Genomic DNA, 20,661 nt, shown 5'->3' with positions numbered 1-20,661 from the left:
CAACCTCGGGTCAAACTCCAGGTTTTGATAAAGATTTATTAAGTTCAAGCGTCATAGAATGACTGAATTTTCTTCTTCTATGAAAAAGATGAAGTCCACGAGACAAAAACTTGTCCAGAACCTGATGCTTACTCCTTCGCTGGAAGCAGAATTTGGTTGGTAGAAGAAGATGATTCAAGCGCCTGAGAGATATCTGCAGAAACAGGACAAGCCCAGACCTTAAACAATATCGGACACCATGTTTCCCTGATTGCAATCAGCTGAAGGACACAAAATCAAATCACATGCTTTGAAGTTACCCGCAGGATCCAGAACTTTATTCCACGATTTCAAGAACTGAAGTCTCAAATTTTGAATCATAACCTCTTTCAAGAATCCCATTCCCATTTTGCACTTGTCACTGTAGTCGCAATCCTCCACAGGCTTCTCTAATCTACATATCTAAACAATGCTTACTCATTCCTGATGCTCGTTCTTCTTGCAGTATATCCCTCGAATTAATCCTAATCCAGTGTCCCCATCCCCAAGTTTTCATTCTAATCTTGTCAGAATCAGTTTGCCACTTGATTGTGTCAAAGGAATGCATTGAAAGATAAAATAATCAAGAAAAGAATCTTATCAGCACTTAATAACTTTCCAACAGGCAAGGTTCATCAGCACGAGGCAACCTTGTAATCAACTCAGTATGCAGAGTAATTACACATTTAAACACTAAAAATCTTCTCAATGTACATAAGCTTTAGTTGTTGCAGAACCAATAGGCATCTCTCCATAACCTTAATCCTCAAGTCTTGAAATTTTTTTTCAACTTCACCATTGCAAGCATTAGCGAGCCTCGAAAGCTAACAAAACCCAGAAAGGATGAGAGCAGGAATTTGAAGTTAAATCATAGGAAACTGCAGCACTGTCCCTGAATTAGGAATGCAAGTAAAGCCTAGAAAGATAAAACCAACCTCTGTACACACCTCGTAGGGAAAGTTTATTTTTGCCATAACCCTGACAAACCTTTCAGCATAAGTTGAAAAGCAACAATGCCTTCTCATGTGAGCAAATTACAAAGCTTTTTCCCAGCTATTGAAAGAATAAAACCTCAGAAAGTACAACATATACAGGAAGGCACAAAAAAAAGAGAGAAAAAAGAAAAATCATGATTAATATCATGGCAACAAAAGAAAACTTTGTAACAGAGCTAAGTATTTCAGTCCTTCAAGAATGATGCCCTTTGAAATGTTTAGAGTCATGGTATGGTAACAGTATGCAATTGAAACTTTTAATCTTCTGTAGCCCAAATGCTATAACACACACACAGCTATGCATTGATCTGTAAAGTTACAAAATAGAGAGAGAAATGTTGTTGAAAAGAACAGAATGGAATCGGCACATAAACTGTAAAATATGCTTGATGTATATGAATCTGTTTTTGCTGTGACATACTGGTCTCTTCTTGAACTGGTTTCAAATCATTAGTATGCATAACCACTCTTAATTTCCAACTTTCTCAAAACTCAATTGCATATAAAAATCATCCCTCCCGCAAGATGTCCTCCATATTCTCAGTGTTGGCTTTTGCTAAGAATGCTAGAAGATTCTGCTCTCAGGTCATAATGGAAGCTCTTGTCTAGCTAACTTTTTTGTAAGTTTTGAAGCATTAAAGCTCGTGTCTTTCCATCAGGCTTAAGCCCTTTATCACGCATTCTTGTGTACATCATCTTTGCAGAATCAATCTTGCCCCTCAAACACATCCCTTGAATGACAGCATTATATAGAGATGCATTTGGTGAAACCTGCAGCAAACAAGAAAAGTGTCACTGTATAATAGATCTTTTACATTCTTCATGAAGCATCACCATATTAATGGCAGACACCAGCAACTGTTAGAAAAGGTGCCGAAATACTATAAGATAACAATAACCAAGAAAGGAAACAACTTCATGTTGTTGGGAGTGTAAACAAGCTGAGGATGTGAAAGAAAAATGAAGCTACTGACAATTTTCCAAAAGAATAGACTGCCTCATCAAAACCAATAGATGAAAAAGCAGAACTTTAATATTCCAGAAGAAAATGGCACCTATCACTCATTTTGAAAAAAACAGAAAGATGGATATTGGTATGATGGTTGAAGCATGCAAAGAAGTTCACTTCACCTTCAGAATTTCCTCTATTTCAGTCCAGAGAGATCCCCAAATGCAACTTCTTACAAGCGACAGATGGGTAAACATATTGGGAGTGCAGTTCTTGTGGATCATGTGTTCATACACTTGCAAAGCTATTTCTGGCTTTCTTGCAACCTCACAAGTGTTAATGACAAGATTACAAGATGCCGTTGAAACTGATAGCCCAGAAGTTTCCATCTTCCAAAGAAGTTGAAGAGCTCTATCCCATAACCCAAGTTTAGAACAAGACATCAAAGCATTGTTGTACAGATGAATGTTGAGCTGAGAGGGCTGCTCTCTCATTATGTTGTCAAAGAGCCAAAGAGCATCGCCTGGCCGGCCTGCCCGATACAAAGCACTAACAAGTGCATTCATTGTGTAAGCATCGGGAGTGTGGCCAAAAGATTTCGTAAGGTTATAGACCTTGAATGCTAACTCAACTTTTCCAGCTTTGCCAAGCAAATTAATCAATGCATTGCATGTGATCAGATTTGGCTCGAGTGCATTGCTCAACATATCCTGGTAGATGTTGAGTGCCAAATCCCATCTACCTTCTTTCGTGCATGCTTTGATCATAGCTTGCGATATATTGGCATTGGCTTTATATCCATTTAAAACCATCTCCTCATAAGCATCAATCGCCAGCTCGTATTGACCACAACGGACAAACACGCTGATTAATATGGAGCAAGTGACTTTGGTTGCTGTAAGGCCATTTTCCTTCATGCTCATCCAAAGCCTCTCACACTTTTGCCAATAATTCATCCTTCCACAAATGGATATAATGGTGTTGTAAACAACGGCATCAAAATCTTTATTCCCATTTCCTTCCGCTTCTAATTCCATAAACATTCTGAGAGATGAATCACAACCTTGAGCATGTGCAACCGCTTTAAGCATTAAGCTATAAGTATGCTGCGTGGTGATTGTTTTGTCCTTCATAAATTTAAAAACTCTCATTGCATCATCATTAAGACCATTCCTCAGAAGGGAGGATAATAGAGAATTACAGGCATGCGCATTTGGATGCAGACCTGCCAATTCCATTGACCTAAACAACTCCAATGCACTTCTAACCTTGTTTCTTCTGCTAAGCACCAAAACCCGCTTCGACAACACCTCTGCATCCATTTCCTCTAGAAATTGCACGCCCTGTTGGTTCACAATAACCGATTCTGATGTCACCGGACCCTCATTTACACCTCCGAGCCCCGACCCAAACCATCAAGATCCGAATCTCTCCATGGAACCAACCCATTTACGTGGAAACTCGACTCTAATTCTTCATTTTCGATCGGAACCCCATCTTCGTCTTTTTCTTCCTCACCCATTAACCCCGGTATTGCTGCGCTAAGCATAGCCCTTACAGCACTAGGCTCATTCAACCTCACCGAAATAGAACACGAAGTCTGGGCCTTCACGTCAGAAACCAAGCTGAGCTTATGCATCATCACCGAACCGAACCATAGCAGATGCCTAGAGCGGATTGTACATAAGCAACCCGCGAACTGAGTCGATAAACTTGCTCCGGAGACAAAATTGTTCGACAGTGTTGCCATGAATACCACAGGGTTTGCGTCTCAATTGCAGCCGAACATCAAGCTTTATGGTTCCTAAAGGCAGGGGATTGACGAAGAACTCACCTCCAGATGCATGGCCAACTCGAAGAACAGCTCAAGCACCGAGTAGTTTGCGCTCAAAACTTCGTCCATCGATCGAAATCGAGGGGAAAAAAAAAGTGGGGTCGTCGAAATTCAGAGGAAGGAAAGTCGGGGCACTACTGAGTCGGAGAGATTGGGCAGCGAACGCTGATGGGTGCTTCGTAAAGAACCCCAAAAAGAGTGTCATGGGGACTCGTCGGATGGATTGAGAGAGATGAAGGGCGAGGGGCGTGCACCGAACCGGACCAAAACGGTTGGTTCTTGGCGATTCCCGGTTTCAAGAGCAATTGGTCCGCTCCCCATTTCTAACGAGGAATCGAACTGATCAGAGGAGCGGTTCGAATAAAGACCGAAATGAATGCATTTTCTCAAAAAAGAACCTTTGAGCAAAAATTATCTCTTATAAAGATTTGAAGTGATCAAGTCTCAAACTCACCTTTTCCTTCTTCTTCTCTCCTTCTTTAACAACAATGACGTCCTCAAGCTTACCAACGAGACAAGCCTCCCGATGGCCACATAGGGTGCGTTTCAAAAAAATTTTAAGAAAACTTTTGAAAAATGCAAAAGCCTTTATTCTAAAGAGTTCAGATAAAATGCAAAAATTATTTGATAAACTGTAATTAAAAAGTGTCTTGGGAAGCAACTTGAGGGAAATGCTATTTTGTAAACATATATTTGGGAAGTCCTGTAGAGTGACCAATTTAAACTTTTTTAATTTTAAATTTTTCAAAATCGAAAATAAAAACAATGACTATTTTTTTTTATTTTCGTGAGATGTAACATAAAAGGGATACATTAACAACTTCATAAATAAAAAATAAAAACATCAAAGTGGACTTTTTCTCAATAAAAAAAGAGAAATTTCATTATAATAAATATGATTACATATGCATCAAGAAAAGAAATGGGTTATCATTGAAAATTATAAGCATCTTTAAGTATTTACTAAAATCATTATTATTCAATCAAGTAAATGTGCTATGTTAGAAAATAAATTTATCATTTGAAGTATTAGTCTCCTCATTTGTATCATTAAAGTCAACTGAATATTCATAATTGGGATTCAAATTTGCGCTTGCAAAATGTCTTCCATTGATGATGTTTCTTCATACATAATTATGTAAAGTCATTACTCCTATAACAATTATTCCTTGTTTTTTCAAACGGAAAACTTGGCATATGCTTTAGAATCTTCTACTTTTCTTCAACACATCAAAGGCTCACTCATTTTCAATCGTAGCAAAGAATAAACATGATTGAATACCTCTCAATAACCTATAGGTGTAGGACCTTGTTGAAATTTTGGTAAATGATATTTAACTTCTTTGTATGGTCCCAAATAACCCGTTGGATTTTGATATCCGGCATTTACTAAATAATATTTAGCTACACAAATATAATGTAAATTTAATCGACATAGAACATATTAATACATATTAATATACAAAAACCCATTAACTAACAAACTTGGAGGATGATGAGAAAATTACATATCACGTCTCCCTATGATTTCATAGAAAATATGAGTATCATGGCTTGTCCCTTTCAACTAGCTCAAACATAAATATATTCCATGTTAAAATTATATATTGTTAAGACATTTTGAGTTGGTGTACATTTTCAACTAATAAAACGAATTTGATCTTTTGTAGGCATTGCCACTTGGATATGTGTGCCATTAATAGCTTTAATGCAATCCTAAAACAAAAAAAAAAAAAAAACAACTATTATTGTATAATTGAAATTTATATTTAGTTCTTTCTTCCTATTGTATAATCAAAACATACCTTAAAATATGGAAAAAATCTTCAAATATTCTTGATCTTCTTTAAACATCCCTAAATTGCCAATCAGCTCATTGGATTAAATTTTTTCCCATTTCACATATTTCATTTAATACTAAGTTAAAATGCTACCTATGATTTTCCCAGAGTGTTGAAAGCGCTCTTATGTTTATTTATTACCTATATCATGTCTTAAAATATGAAGAAATATTCCAAGTATTTTTGTAACATCAATATTCATAGTTTCTTCAAGATCATAGTGTGTTACTAAATCATGCATGAAAATATTAAATATAATCTTATTCATTCTAAACATTTGATAACACGTTAATAAAATCGGACTAACACATTTGCTCATCAACTCTTTCAACCATGCATTTAATGTATATGATAATGTCATACAAGATTTTTTGTAATTATATATTGCTTGATAAGCAATTGTGAATTAAGCGACTCCACAAGTTGCCAATATTCCCTATCCTCTTTTTCATGGATTTCCCTTTTAGGAGAATTGTCCATACCTATTTAAATTTAATGTATATATAAAAAAAAAAAGTTATAAATAATCTAAATCATCCATCAATTGAGTAATTATATACAAATTTGACCCAATCAAAAGAACACAAACTAAAAACACATATGTCTCACATTAGAACATAATTAGAAATAGAGTTCACAAGTAGTGCAAATCACCAATTGAAAATAAGTTTCATAATACAACAATGTAGAATATGAAAGAGTTCAAACTAACATCCTATGCTCTTCCAACTTAAATTTTAGCCCCTCAACTTTTTATTCATTACCATCTAAGTTCATAAAAATATGTATGTTGTCTTTCTTTCTAGTAAAATGTGAAACTATAAAGAAGAACAACTTCCGATCTTACTTAATCTCATATATGAATTTCAATATTTGCATAATTTTTTATAATGATCAAACTCTCTAACAATTGGTGTTGCATTGCTCATACTTTCAACAGCTGAATAAGTCTATTAATATGTGATTCTAACTTGTAGGTCCGGTCAATTTTTTTCTTTCTTTCCTCAAACTTGCTTCGTTGAACTTGGCGCCGCTCTTTTATGTCTATTACTTTGACTTGGTTGGACATTCGTTTCATCTACATCACGCTCTAAAGTATCATTAGTAGATCTTGAACAACAACTAAAATCATCTTGTATGGCCTCAAGATTCTTATTATTTCATAAACCTTATGTAGAATTTCAAGTAACACTTCCAATAACAATTGTACCTTGGAACATTTGAACCAACAAAAGTTCAACATTCAAATGTATGTCTTTTGTTCAAGACTTTAAACTTATTATTAGCCTATTATAATAAAATATTTTCATGATTTGTATCATAAAAGATGAACTTACAAAAAAAAGTAACAAAAGAAGGGATAAACATCAATTGTTTTTTTCCCTTGGATTACATCCTAGTCCTATTTCCTTTGAACCAATTGCTTCCGTATTTTCCATTCTTCCTTTAAATTATCCCACTTACTCTTCATTTGATTTTTATCATAATTTTTTCTCTTTAGCTCCTCCAACTTGTTAATTATAATTGTCTATCCACTCTTTTGTTGTTCACAAGAAGATTGCCTTTTTCAATTTGTTCAATGCACAATGACGAAAAGTTTCTACACCTTTAAGGCTTCGATATGCCTTTTCCTTTGATTAATTGCCATCTTCCAATAAAATGAACAAGAATATATTTGAAAAAAGAAAAGATAAAAAAAAGAAAAAAGAGATCAACTATGGCCAATCTGTGGACATGGATGAACACATATGTATGTAGATTTTGACATACCATTAAGATAGACATAAGGCAACTTAATTTTTATGAAGGTCTTCATAAATATACATTTTCCTTCAAATTAAGGAAACATAAAGCTACAACATAATGCTATTTGCAACAAAATCACCATGGAGTGCTTAAAACGGTAACGACAATTTAGACACAATTGTGGGAAAACAAATTTTTTTCAATTATGCAAAGATAGAACATCAAGCTGTCATTATATGTAAGGTCACAAGATAAGATAATGGTCATCAGCCCTCAAATCTTAGAAGTTCATTTTGAGTGAAACAATCATATTGTCCAAAGAAATTCAATAATACATAAAAAAAAAAAAAAAAAAAAACAAAAATGAAAAAGAGCTTCAAATCTTATGAGAAAGACAATCAACCCATCCAATAATAGCAAATGCCTTGATTCACCAACATTAATATAAATTAGATACGACTTTCATATTACAAACACATACACTACATGGTCTCAAAACTGCTAGAGAAAACTCTAAATACCAATCCATTCTCAATAGAATGACAGTAATTTTCAACGAAAAGCACAAAATGACATTTAAATCCTAAAAAAAAACCCACTTTCCTAGGACAAGAACAAATATGTCCTGTGGAGAGACTTAGTTCCCAAACAGAAAGCACCAACCTTTCACGAAAAGTTGATAAAAAAGAACAAAAACCAATTAATCTCTCAGGCATTTAAGCATATACCTTATGTATAGAAAGAGGACTAACATGAGAAGATGCTTTGCTCCTTGATGAAAGACAACCAAATCTCAAAGCTTGGCAGGGCATCAATGCACGAGGGTGGTGATAGAATAAAGGATGCCCTCTTATGGGTGCTTCATATGGAAGAGTGCGAAAAATATGATATGGTGGATAATTAACAAAAGGGTAGTGTCTTATTTTATTATTTTTGAGTTGGTGAGATAGAAGGCGTATGGATGGAGGAGGGTTCCTCTTTGCCTAGATCAAACCCATTGTTACTAAGTGGTGCTCAGCAATGGAAGCAACCCTATCTCATTCCCCAATTTTCCTGTGCCCAAATCAACTTCTAACATACCATTTCAAATTCCAATAAGAGAAGATTTCTCTACTAGATGCAAGGATTCAATAAAACAGACACAAAGATGCGACTTTTCATCCACAAGACAAGTGATTTGCATCAAACAACACATCACTCTCTCCAATCAACAAATAAACATGAAGACAACCCTCTGAAATTTACAAAGCAATGGACACTGCATATAAATTTAAAATCCAATTCATATGAACCCATGAAAGAGCACACCAAGCTGGATATATAAGTGAGGAAAAAGAATTAAAATTGAAGGAATAGAATCAAAAGAACTTGGATTTGAGGTGAGATGAGCAATGCCTTTTGAGCCAAGAGAGAGGCAAGTGCTTCAGTTTTGAGTGAAGAAAGAGTTGAGCGCTTGGATTCTAAGTGAAGAGAGAAGCGAGTGTGAGAAAAGCCAACAACTTTTGAATGAAGAGAGAGACTACTAGAGAAAGGCAATTGGAGAGGCAAGCTTCAAAGTTGTAGAGAAGAGTGAGATCTCATTGAGAAGAGTAGAGCGAGATAGAAGGTAAGCGTTTCCTTGGAGTAGAGATTCAGGATTTTTATTTGAAAAATGGTTAAATTTAGAATTTTAATAGAATTTTTAGGGCAATAAAGGAAAAATGAAAATTTTCCTTAATTGCCTTAATTGGCTTGTCGAAATTGTTGGAAAGCTAAGGCAGCCTCCTAGCTACGTCAGGTTTTTAGCCTTTAAAGCTAGTCTTTGCACGATGGGGTTTCAAAAAAATTTACCAAACACCTATAATTTGGCCCAAGGGGCTTTGGGAAAGTGTTTCCCAAATGCACCCATATTTAACTACTTCTACTCTAGTTCAAGAACTCTCGAGACGGTGACGTCTCCTCTTTCTCCACCTCCTTCATCTTTGTTGTTGTCCCTTGAAGCTTGGCGGCCACAACGTTGCCTTCACTGTCCTAGACCTTTAAGCCCTATCCAACCAGTACCTAGGCCCCTCAATGCAAGCAATGTCGGTTCTCCAACCATCTCTTTGCCTTCAAGCTCAACACCATCCTAGAATTCGAGTTTAGTAACATCAACGACTATCGCATCAGGATTGACATTAGCGGCCAGGTATCCAATGCTTATACTCCAGGTGCCTTTAATGTCGCTAACTCTAACTCAACCAAGTTAGACTTGAATCTAAAGATTGAGGAAGCGATTTAGGCATGAATTAATTACGATTCAAGTGAGAAGGTGATCAACATCACAATAGCTCCTAATTTGGCAAAACCCAACAAGCCAAACTTGTTCTTTAATGTGGACCTCTCACTTATTTTCAACGAATTCATATATATTGGCTTCTTTGCTTCAATTGATGTGCTTGCTAGCTTTTATTATGTGATAGGTTGGAGTTTTTGCATTGATAGGGTAGGGAGAGCTCTTAAGATTTTGTCTTGTCTTCAAGACATGGATATCACTAGACTGATGAAATTGAATATCATTAGAAGCCAGTTATAATGTGGATATCAACAAGACAAACAATGGATATTATTAGAGTTTTCACTTGAATATTCGTATCATCAAAGTCATATGATGGCTAAATATTAGCATGACATCTATTCTTCCTACATCTTCAAGCTTATCATTTTTGAGATATCTAATCTCATTTCTCATAGTTAGTAATCTAATTGGATTCTCACATTAGGAGATATTGATTGATCTTCTATCCTCGACATAATGCAAGATATCATGATTGATTGACAATCATCTCGAAAAACTCAATGTTCTTTTGTAGTTGAAGAATCCCATTTTTAAAATGGAGATTTGTTTGGATAGGTGACCAAATTAGCAGGATCTCTGATTGTTCAGTTTCAACGACTACCCAATCTTCTCTAACAATTGTCCAACGGGTGGATTGGAGATCAATCCTAAAAAAAATCCAATGGGAAGTTCAGATGCTAAGGAGTATAAAAATATCAAGGCATAGAGAGCAAGATAGATCAAGAGTGAGCTTCACATATTTTGAATTGTCTTCTAAAGCATATTGTTGTAATCTTTTGAGAGGTGTGAACGATGTTATAAGTGTGTGCTTTAGTGTGAGATTGAGAAACTTATTAGCTTGAGTAATAGCAACACCTACTTTGTGGAGAAGTACTTGAATATAGCATGCTCATACGACTATAACTTCTCATCGATTTTAGTGGAATATAGTAAATAGATTGTTAACGTGAGAGAATAAATGTAGGCTTACACTAAACTGAATCACTATAAACTCTATTTTCAAAGTCTTCTATCTTTCTATTCATATCTACTGCCCAATAAAAATATTGCACTCCATAACTTGAATATCATCGGTTTTTGATCATATTCATGCTCTGTTTTACTTGTTTTTGATAATATTCATCTTGACATTTTTAATTCGGCAACATCGCAATCACATGTGACTTGTGAGGCGATGATGGCCACCGAGTAGTGGTGGTATTATGTGTGGGTCAGAGGAGACAAATCATAGTTGTCCTTCAACAAGATGAAATGTAGTTAACTCCACATTAGTAAAGTTTGTCCACGAATTCCTCCATTGACGATTGGTGGAAACTGTTCATAAGTTTGTCAATGAATTTCATGCTTGAAGTTTGAACTATCCAATTGGTCTTTAACTTATGTCACATCCATTGAATAGGTTTAAACGAAATACTAAATAAGAGGGATACTAGACATGTTAAGGAACTTTACTAACTCCTTTACCCGATGACATGTTGAGCTTCTTCATTGTCGAAGCAAATAGGACCTATGTATCAAATAATCAACAAGTGATAAAGAAATTGCCGCATCACTTCATGAGAGAATTTCAGTAAGATTTTTTAGTATACATGACATTTCTTTAACTACTACTATTTTCGTTTCCAAAAGGATTATTTAATTATTATTTTCATTGATTAATTATTTTAATTAGATAAGAGTCCAGAAATGATTGAGATGATGATACAAATGGACCTTGAATTTTGGCAACATATGCAATGTGATTTTTGAACTTTCAAATTATTTAATGTAGTTGTTGAATTTTAATTTAATGTGTAATATGATCTATGAACTTTTAATATGTTTAATGTTGTCCTCGGAGTTTTCAAGTTCAAAGACAATATAATTTTTTTATATAATTCATGGACTAAATTTATTATATACTAAAAGACTAGGGACTATATTAAGCAAATTATAAGTTTAAGGACCACACATTGCACATTGATCTAAAGTTCATGGACCATATTGAATAATTTAAAAGTTTAGGGTCCATATTATGTATTTGGCCATACCAAGGTAAGGGAGTTTCCTCCCTATGAGGGCTTCCAGCTTGTCTGGTAACCCAATGGCCTATAAGGATGTGTTTCTTATTTTTACATGTCAGTACTCGCATGTCTTGTACCCCTCATTAAAATCTTTCTTTTTTTGCCTAGATCTAGGCATTAACCTTTACATTGTTTTATACTTTAGGGATCTCGAGGTCTGGATGTGGCCTCAAATGTAGCTTTTAATGTAATGCTAAGGACGTAAATTTCAGGGATTATATGTGTCTATTTCTTGAAAGGATTTTTAGAAGGACCAAGGCTTTGGTCCCATGTAGAATCAGCTGTTCGTCTCTATATCTTCATCCACACCTCCACCAACCACAGTGTAGTGGACCCCAATCACCAAAATTGAACCGATTCATATCCTTCTGTACAAATTATCAAATTAATTAGCTGGGTCGTATTGATTGACAGGCATCAACGTTAAGAAACAATCCACGAACCAATCGGTTGATTCCTGGCCGTCGGATTCACCGACGCTTGGTGGGGGCAGCAGGATGCAGTTTCAATCACAAGCAAACCTAGTCAAGTCGATCCGCCCCGCTCGTTTTGTTTCAAGTCTTTTTCTGGCCAAACTTGCTGGAATTTTTCTGCAAAACCGATATTTTCCATTCTTCTGACCTGGTAAGCTTTATAAATCCTAGATTTTTCAAATAATCTTGGAGCGCACGTACTCACTTTTTTCTCTACCCTTTTCCTTATATACTATTTTATATATGAATGTCTGTTTGGAAAAAGTAGACCCTTTTTAAATATTCGAAATGGAAGTCAAAATTTTTGAGAAAAAAAAATAAAATATGGTTAAGGGTTTCAAATTCTAATATGTTTTGAAAGATTTCTAATGTTTCGAATTTGAATAAAAGTTAAACAATAGGAGCTGTAGAATTTGAGGAAAAAAAAGTACTGAAGTGAATCTTATGAAAACACATGTAGAATTAAAGCCGTTTGAGAGGGTGGAAATTTTCTTTTTCATAATTTTTTTTTAATATTTTGTTCCTTTAAAGATCTCTTCCAACGTTCAAACATGTCCTCTCGAAACCAGCGAAAAAAAAGGGGGAAATTAGACCAAAGATAAACAGGAGGAAATTATAGTTTCTGCTCCTCTTTTATTTCTACGCCAGAAATTTTTTAACTTCACTGATCTCGAAAATCTGGATGGTTCTTCGAGTGCCAAGCGCGGTCCGCCCAAGAACCCTCGAGCTCCCAATTGCATCTCTGACGCAGTAAGTGATTTGTCAAGGTTGATTCATCTCTTTCTTGATCTGGGTTTCGGTGCTTGCTCCCTTGGAAGATACCATGCGAGGGAAATGTCTGAGCTTGTTGGGTTTTTGCGTGCGACGCTCTAAATCGACGTCTCGCGGCTGCGAATTTCTGATCTTTGTTGTGTCTGAACCATGAGGTAGAGCTGAAACTCGTCTGGGTAGGGCTAGGTTAATGGAGTCAGCACGCGCGGACGAAGTTGGGTCGTCTTCTCCATCTGGGTCTGATGTTTCCAGGTCCCAATTGACCAAAGATGAGGCTTTTCGCGCCGATGACAGGTGCCCTAAACAAGTATCGCCCATAAGGGGTGGTGGGTCGAGAAATACTAGCCCCTTAAGCCGGGCAGGATCAAGAAACACAAGTCCTTCTAGGCAAAAGGTTGTTAAGACGAAGCCCCGTGGTCTAGATGAGGAGACAGCGGCTACATTCAGCAAAATAGTGCACCCTGATGTTCAAATGGAGGATAATATATGGGCAATGTTGCCAGAGGACTTGCTGAATGAGGTTTTAGCTAGAGTCCCCCCATTTATGATTTTCCGGCTTCGTTCAGTTTGTAGGCGTTGGAATTCTATCCTCCAGGATAGTAGCTTTCTAAAGTTCCATTCGCAAGTGCCGTCTCATGGGCCATGTCTTCTTACATTTTGGAAAAATTCACAAACCCCGCAATGCTCAGTTTTTAGTTTGCCTCTGAAAACATGGTACAGGATTCCATTTAACTTTTTGCCACCTTGGGCATTTTGGTTGATCGGCTCGTCTGGAGGTCTCGTTTGCTTTTCTGGGCTTGATGGGTTGACTTTTAAAACTTTAGTCTGTAACCCTCTTACTCAGACATGGAGGACACTGCCAAGTATGCATTATAATCAGCAAAGGCAGTTGATCATGGTTGTTGATCGGACAGATCGGTCTTTCAAAGTAATTGCAACGAGTGATATATATGGTGACAAGTCGTTGCCAACTGAAGTGTATGATTCGAAGCAAGACACTTGGTCTCTCCACCAGATTATGCCTGCCGTTAATCTGTGCTCCTCAAAAATGGCGTTTTGTGATTCTACATTGTATTTGGAAACTCTCTCACCTCTTGGACTGATGTTATTTCGATTGGACAGAGGGCTATGGGAACATATCCCCGCTAAGTTTCCAAGGTCCTTGTTGGATGGCTACTTGGTTGCTGGTAGTCAAAAACGTTTGTTTCTAGTTGGGAGGATAGGTCTATACAGTACACTTCAGAGTATGAGGATTTGGGAGTTGGATCATGGAAAGAATACCTGGGTGGAGATCAGTAGAATGCCGCCAAAATACTTTCGGGCTCTTTTTAGGTTGTCTGCTGAGAGATTTGAGTGCTTTGGACAGGATAACTTGATCTGCTTTACATCTTGGAATCAAGGGAAGGGTCTCATATACGATGTAGATAGGAAGGTTTGGTCTTGGATTGCTGGCTGTGCTCTTCAGTCATATAACAGCCAGATTTGCTTCTATGAGCCAAGATTTGATGCTTCCATAAACTGAATGGAGAAACATGGTATCATGCTTCTATGTGACAAGAACTCTGTTGGATTGTTGGCTTCATCGGCACATGCATATATCAGCTACCTCTCCCTTCCCTTTTCCAATTTTTAACTGACCTCATGAATTAGCGGCATTTCTATTGTTTGAGCTCTTCTTTGTGGATCATCCTCTGACATGACTGTGATTGAAAGAAGTAGTTTTGTCTCCATTCAAGAGCACAACTAGAGCACAACTAGTAATGACACTATCCATCCAGCTTTTTGTGCTGATTATTTGCGGATCATTGTGTTTACTCACTTGTATGGAAGTGGCTCTTGAGGGTCGTTAATTCATGGACAATAGCCTCTGGGAAAGTATGTAATTATATCTCCTTTTGTACTCTTGGGGGCTATTATATATGGAAGTTGTATCATTTGATTACTGGGCTCATTATTTGGCTTTATTTATCATCACAATTGGCTCCTGATTGTGTCCCCATGTTGGAAATTTTCAGTGTTTTCTATGCGTCCATTCTCCAGCTATTTCTTACTTGTTTTATGGAAAATACCTTGTCTTCCTTTCTGGTTTACAGATTTTGATATAGCCGGTTCAGTTGAATTTTGCTTATTATTAGCATGTTTGTGCGCACCTTTCCTTGTGCTGTAGTGATACCTGCGTCAACTTGAGATGTGCTTTTACTGCATCTGTGTGAGGAGTTTGGCATGCCAATTTTTCAAAGTTCTTTTTCCCTTGTAATGGTGCCTTTTCCTTGATTTAAAAATGTTTCAGTATAGACCTTCCTTAATGGTAATGTTTAATATGCCAACGGCATTTTTACCTGTTGACAAAAGCGTATGCTGGAATTCCATGTTCATAACAATCCAGGAAGAGTTCGATTTTTAGTCTTCTTCACTTTCATGTCATATAGTTCCAGCTAGTCGTAATTTAGAGAATAAAAAAGTAATAGGCACATCAATGCCTTATAAAGCACAACTCTTAGAAGCTGATTTGACTTTGGGCACTAAGTGGCATATTGTGAAAGGCAAACTCCTTGTCCCTAAAGATGAGGGGTATGAGTGTTATGTTAGTGCTTATATTGGTTCTGACAGTATTCATCTAACATAATCTGGCTCTTTATTTGTTTTCTCTAGCTGTATGCTATGCCTTTCCTTTCTTGTTTAATTGGGCATGTGGTAGATGGACTACCAGCTTTTAGTTAAGTCCAGTACAATAAAATGGAAGTAGGCAATTGCCAGCTTTTACTTAAGTTTGGTATGCTGAAATGGAATTAGGTTAAATGGATTGAGATGTAGAATAGAATGGAACTCGAACTGAAAATCCATAAATGGAGTGGTCCTTCGTTTCCTTATGTGTGGTCAGCTTCTTCATGGCCATATCCTTACTTAGCAGGAGTGCGCTTTCTATCAGAATGAGCTTCCTGCTTCCAAATACCTGACCAAACAAAGAAGAAGAAGTCTTACTAAGAATGCAATTCTAATTTTGCTGATTCTTTCAAACTAAAGGTGAATTGACTTGGCTTATAATTGTGTGTGCAAAAGGGTGCGCATGATGCAAAACTTCATTCATGTCAAACATTTTTTTAACTGTGCTGAATAATCCAGTCGAATTATGCAATCTGAGCTTTTTACTAGAAAGTTTGCTTTGCTGAGAAGTTATGGGTAAGACTGCTAGATATGGACGGTGGAGATTGTTTAGTGTGCTATATCTACTAAGAACTACTAATCAATCACTCATTAATACTGTTTACAATGGGATCAATTGTACCATGGTAAGAATGTCGCAGGAAATGTTTGAGATATATGAAGTGTACTGGAAATGTTTATAGGTGCTAGTTAATTCTCTGAAATCTGCTGAATCTTGTTTATCTGCTATTATGTTCCCAATAGCAATATTACCTCGCTGAGGCTCTCAGCTAATCTGAACTAGAAGAGCATACTCTTTGAGTTCCTGATTATAGGGTTCTCACTTTTGGGTTTGGTCTTTGAAAGCTATAAAATGAGCCATGTATTTGCACTTTTCTTTAATTCCTGTATAATTGCCCTGTTTGGGTTGTGTAATTTACTGTTGAGGGAGACCATATGGCTTAATTGGGATTTCATTTCCTAGAAATTTCATGTTCTTTATGAGGGAGGACTTCTAATTATGCATCCTGGTAAGTTTTTAGTTGGTTAGATGTCCTGCTTGTAGCTATCAAATGAGCCGTGTATTGTCTACTGAATGCTTTTGAGACTTTTCCTTTGGGTTGGTTTTGACCTCAAACGCATGTGACATAGTCTTCTCAGTTTCTCAACACTAGTCCAAAGGGGTTTTTTTTTAAGTAACAGGAGTAGCCACAATTTTATGTCAGTCCTTGGAGGAAGTTCATTCCAAACCAAATGTGCATGAGAGTTCCATTTATGGAAGGTTTCAACCTAGCTCTTAAGGATCTAAAGTATTCTTTTTCTGTACATGAGATTGACGATGCAACTAGTGTGAGCTAAAACAATGGAGTTGATTAGTCGTTTGGATTTTGAATTCTGTGTGATCATTAACTTGTCTGTGTCTTTTTTATGTTTAACTAAACAACCAAGCTGAACTTGAGAAGTTCTTGATTCTGGAGATTAAATAAAAGAAGACCAAACCAGGAAGATAGAAGAAACCTTGCTTGCCAAACGACATAAAATTTGTGAAGGATCACAATAAGACCTACCGTTTGTTGATATAGCAGAGCTTTTCAGAATGTGAACTCACAACTTCCAAGTCTAGTTACTGGTTGTCAGGTTAGACAAGATAGGTAAATTTGGCCTACGGTATTGAAATGAATGACCTTGTACCAGCAATGCCAGTGATTAGAAATTTTCTGTCGTCCATCATTCTCTCAATTAACCATTTTGTATTTTACTTCTGACAATCTGCAGAAGAGGGACATACATCCTCAGGTGTAGGCTATTTCTGTGTGCACCTTTCCTGAAATGAAGTTTTTTTCTTTAATATGATTTCACCTTTGTAGTTTACGAACGGGTAATGTAAAATGATTCAAGGAGGAGGTGCAGACATAGGCAGGCCTGGGATTGTGCAAAGACAAAATAGAAGCTTCTAACATTTGGTCCTTGTGGGGAATAGGAATGGGAGAATGCTTGAAACTGCAAAGAGTGATTTTGTGGATAACCACTAAAAGCTAAAGGAGACTAGAAGTGCTTGATATCATAGATACAACGAATAGTCCATCATGTCATGGGTCTTACCTAAGGGTGAGGCGCTGTGTGATGCCTTCTCAATGATTTTTTTTTTTTTTTTTTTTTTTTTTATACTGACAAGGAGAAGGTTCTCCTTTTTCTTAACTGCTGCAAAATTCGTGAAGAGATGGATCTATTTTATCTTAACATATGATCTTTTAGGTTATCTGCTTATATTTCATATTTGCCGAGTCTTCTCATGCTTTTATGTGCCGCAGAAGTTTGAGCTTTGGATTGGGGACTGTTATTTGAAGAACTAATCCAAGCTCAGGAGATTATTAGAATTTATGAATGACGTGCTCTGTATTGATGGGAAAAAAAGAAAAAAAGAATGCATTCCCTCGCATAAACAACCACTCTCTATCTGTCTAAATTGTCGATGGTACCTTGAGTGAGATTCTGCATGCCCTGCATATGCTAAGTCTGGTTGGGACCAGATTGAAGCCGAACCCAGTCTGCTGCATTCTTTGCATGCATTCTGAACGCAGAAACCGTGAACACAATGGATCAAGATTCAGTTCTAAAGCCTGAGGCACAAGACAACGACCCGAAGAAGGGAAAACTTATTAGATGTGAAAATTCGCTACTAGTTTCTGTTTAGCATGCGGTTCCGGGAGTGAGGATTCAGTAGTGACAGTGATACATTTCCTCTGGCATTTTTAGAAGTAGGATATCACCACGAAGCTTCTGGCGCTTGACTTGCTACCTAACCCTCCATTGCAACGTCACTTTGTCGGTATCAACCTCAGAATCTTTTCTAGAGAGATGTCAGTGCTGGAGGGTTTCTCTTTTGTTTACACAAATGGCTACAAAAATTTTGATAGTGGCTACGTTGGGGAAAAGGGGTAAGTAAGGAACAGAGAGTAATGGATAAGCACCGTTGATCAGAGCTTGAATAATTACATAATGAAGAGAAGCATATCAGAGGTTGACTTTTGAGTATAGTTTGGTCCCTAGCAATGGAATGCTATCTCCTCACCAGTCACCAACATCGTGAGAATTGCACCATATGGTGCTCTCTCACGGTTCATCCAAACATGCATGTTTTGACTATATTATTCAAGGGGGGCCAGCCGGCTCCCTAATTTGTCAGCATCCTACCAAATCCTCTATCGTGTATTCAAGCGTTGATATAAATGCTCGAGAGGTTTTCTTAGTTATTTCGAAAAAATTAAAAATCCCCAAATTCTTCAGCAAATAAATAAAATAAAATAAAAGATTTGCAATTTTAAATCGGACAGGTCAACCATCACATTCCTGTTCCTCCATGTGTCCTACTAACTTTGCATGTTTGTGGGGTCGTGAGTTTCAGAAAATTCCCTTATTTGACCAGCTATCTCCAGTAAACCGAATTATTTTTCATTTTTTTATATATTTTTCAAGAAATGATTCATGAATTGATCAAGTATGTTTGGAAATGGAGATCTTGAATAGTTAAAAGTAATATGGAAACAAAGATGGATTAGGAAGCCACTGGAATCAACCTTTTGGTTGTCTTGTCATGGATTTGATCAAACTATGTCCAAACGTTTTGATTTGTAAGGTATGTTCGTGTGGTTTTAGCACAACTAAGATTAAGTCATTTAATTTGCTGCAGATAGAGAAGATTTGAGATAATGACATAAATGGTTCATGAATTTTGGCCTAATATGCAATGCAGTCCATAAACTTTTAATTTATTCAATGTGGTTCATGAACTTTTGTTCAATATGTAATGTAATATATGAACTTTTAATTTGTTTAATGTGGTCTCTCAACTTTTGACACTATTCAATGTAGTTTTGAATTATATAAAAATATTCAGTATTATCCTTTAAGTTTATGGACAATATTTAACATTTTCATATAATCTAGGGACTAAACTAATATATATTAAAAATTCAAAGATCATATTAAATCATTTAATAAAGTTTGGGACTACATTGAATATTAGACAAAAATTCATGGACCACATTACATATTAGATCAAAGTTCATGAACCATTTATATCATTTTTCAAAAAGATTTTAACATACTCATTATAAGTATAATTCATGAGAATTACCAAAAAAATCATAAATCTATTGTAATTGTTCTAGTTCAGTCATACTTTTTTTTTAACCAATTGAGTGCTAAATCTTTTGAATTGGTGTCAATTCCATCTGTTCAACTAATTTTGGCCAGCAATTGTTGAGTTAACTTTTTTATAATATTTTTATTATTTTTTAGAATTTACTTTTCCTTTTTCTCTTTCTTTTTTTTTCTTCTTCCCTTCCTTATTCCTCCAACCAGTCACTAAAGAAAAAAAAGAAAGAGAAAAAAAAGAAAAATAAAGGAAAATAAATAAATAAATAAATTGAAAAAATATCAAAATATTACTAAAATATATACGTACTGACCATATCATGTAGGATGCCCAGTATTCCTATTAGTGATTTTTGGGCAAAATTAATCGAATAGATTGAATTAATACTAATGCAAAAATTTAAGACTCAATTCAAAAAAAAAGGTTTAAGACTAATTAGCATAATTATAATATTTTTAGGACTTTTTTTTTAATAATGCACCATGTAGAATTTATTAGAGATATTTAGGAATTTATAGTTTAGGGCGTACAACATCAATATATTCAAATTGTCAATCATCGAAACAACAGTTGAAAAAGCAAAATCGGCCTAAGTATACACATGCATGAAGAAAGGAACTATTGAAAAAGGTCTTAGTTTTTTTTTTTTTTTTTTTTGGGGGTCAGAAAGAGGTAGTTCAGGCGCAACAAAAGAAGTGACAAAAAGAGACTTCTTTTGTAATCCGATTATGTAAACATCCAAAAAAATCATTATCTACATGTACTAAGATAATTACCCATATAAAGAAAGTTGAGATTTTATCACGAATTTTTTTGGCACGGGACGGTGGATGATCCTTTTTAAAAAATGCC

The 20,661-nt window shown here is 36.0% G+C and overlaps 2 protein-coding genes across 2 annotated transcripts; one reads left to right on the top strand and one right to left on the bottom strand.

The window, feature by feature from the left end:
* Positions 1-611: 611 nt before the first annotated feature.
* Positions 612-3,865, bottom strand: LOC104422057 (pentatricopeptide repeat-containing protein At3g29290). Its single transcript, XM_039302849.1, has 4 exons — positions 3,797-3,865; positions 3,416-3,568; positions 2,145-3,374; positions 612-1,784 (listed from the first exon to the last, which is right to left on the bottom strand). The coding sequence occupies exons 1-4, from the start codon at positions 3,863-3,865 to the stop codon at positions 1,623-1,625; spliced, it is 1,614 nt and encodes a 537-aa protein (XP_039158783.1). The 3' UTR covers positions 612-1,622.
* Positions 3,866-12,789: 8,924 nt separating this feature from the next.
* LOC104422056 (F-box/kelch-repeat protein At5g15710) lies at positions 12,790-15,004 on the top strand. Its single transcript, XM_010034277.3, has one exon. It carries the CDS (start codon positions 13,198-13,200, stop codon positions 14,527-14,529), a length of 1,332 nt encoding a protein of 443 aa, XP_010032579.2. The 5' UTR covers positions 12,790-13,197; the 3' UTR covers positions 14,530-15,004.
* The last annotated feature ends 5,657 nt before the right edge of the window (positions 15,005-20,661 follow it).

This window comes from Eucalyptus grandis, chromosome 10 (genome assembly GCF_016545825.1).
Source record: "Eucalyptus grandis isolate ANBG69807.140 chromosome 10, ASM1654582v1, whole genome shotgun sequence".
Classification (NCBI taxonomy): Eukaryota; Viridiplantae; Streptophyta; class Magnoliopsida; order Myrtales; family Myrtaceae; genus Eucalyptus; species Eucalyptus grandis.
Note: the sequence above shows the minus strand (reverse complement) of the source record. Positions and strands in the feature narration are given on the sequence as shown.

Bases quoted from the DNA above. Each gene is read 5' to 3' on its own strand.
- LOC104422057 (XM_039302849.1), bottom strand. From the start codon at position 3,865: ATGGACGAAGTTTTGAGCGCAAACTACTCGGTGCTTGAGCTGTTCTTC. The intron at 3,569-3,796 runs GTGAGTTCTTCG...TCTGACGTGAAG, and splicing joins AGTTGGCCATGCATCTGGAG to GCCCAGACTTCGTGTTCTAT. The intron at 1,785-2,144 runs GTGAAGTGAACT...TGTTTGCTGCAG, and splicing joins AAATAGAGGAAATTCTGAAG to GTTTCACCAAATGCATCTCT.
- LOC104422056 (XM_010034277.3), top strand. From the start codon at position 13,198: ATGGAGTCAGCACGCGCGGACGAAGTTGGGTCGTCTTCTCCATCTGGG.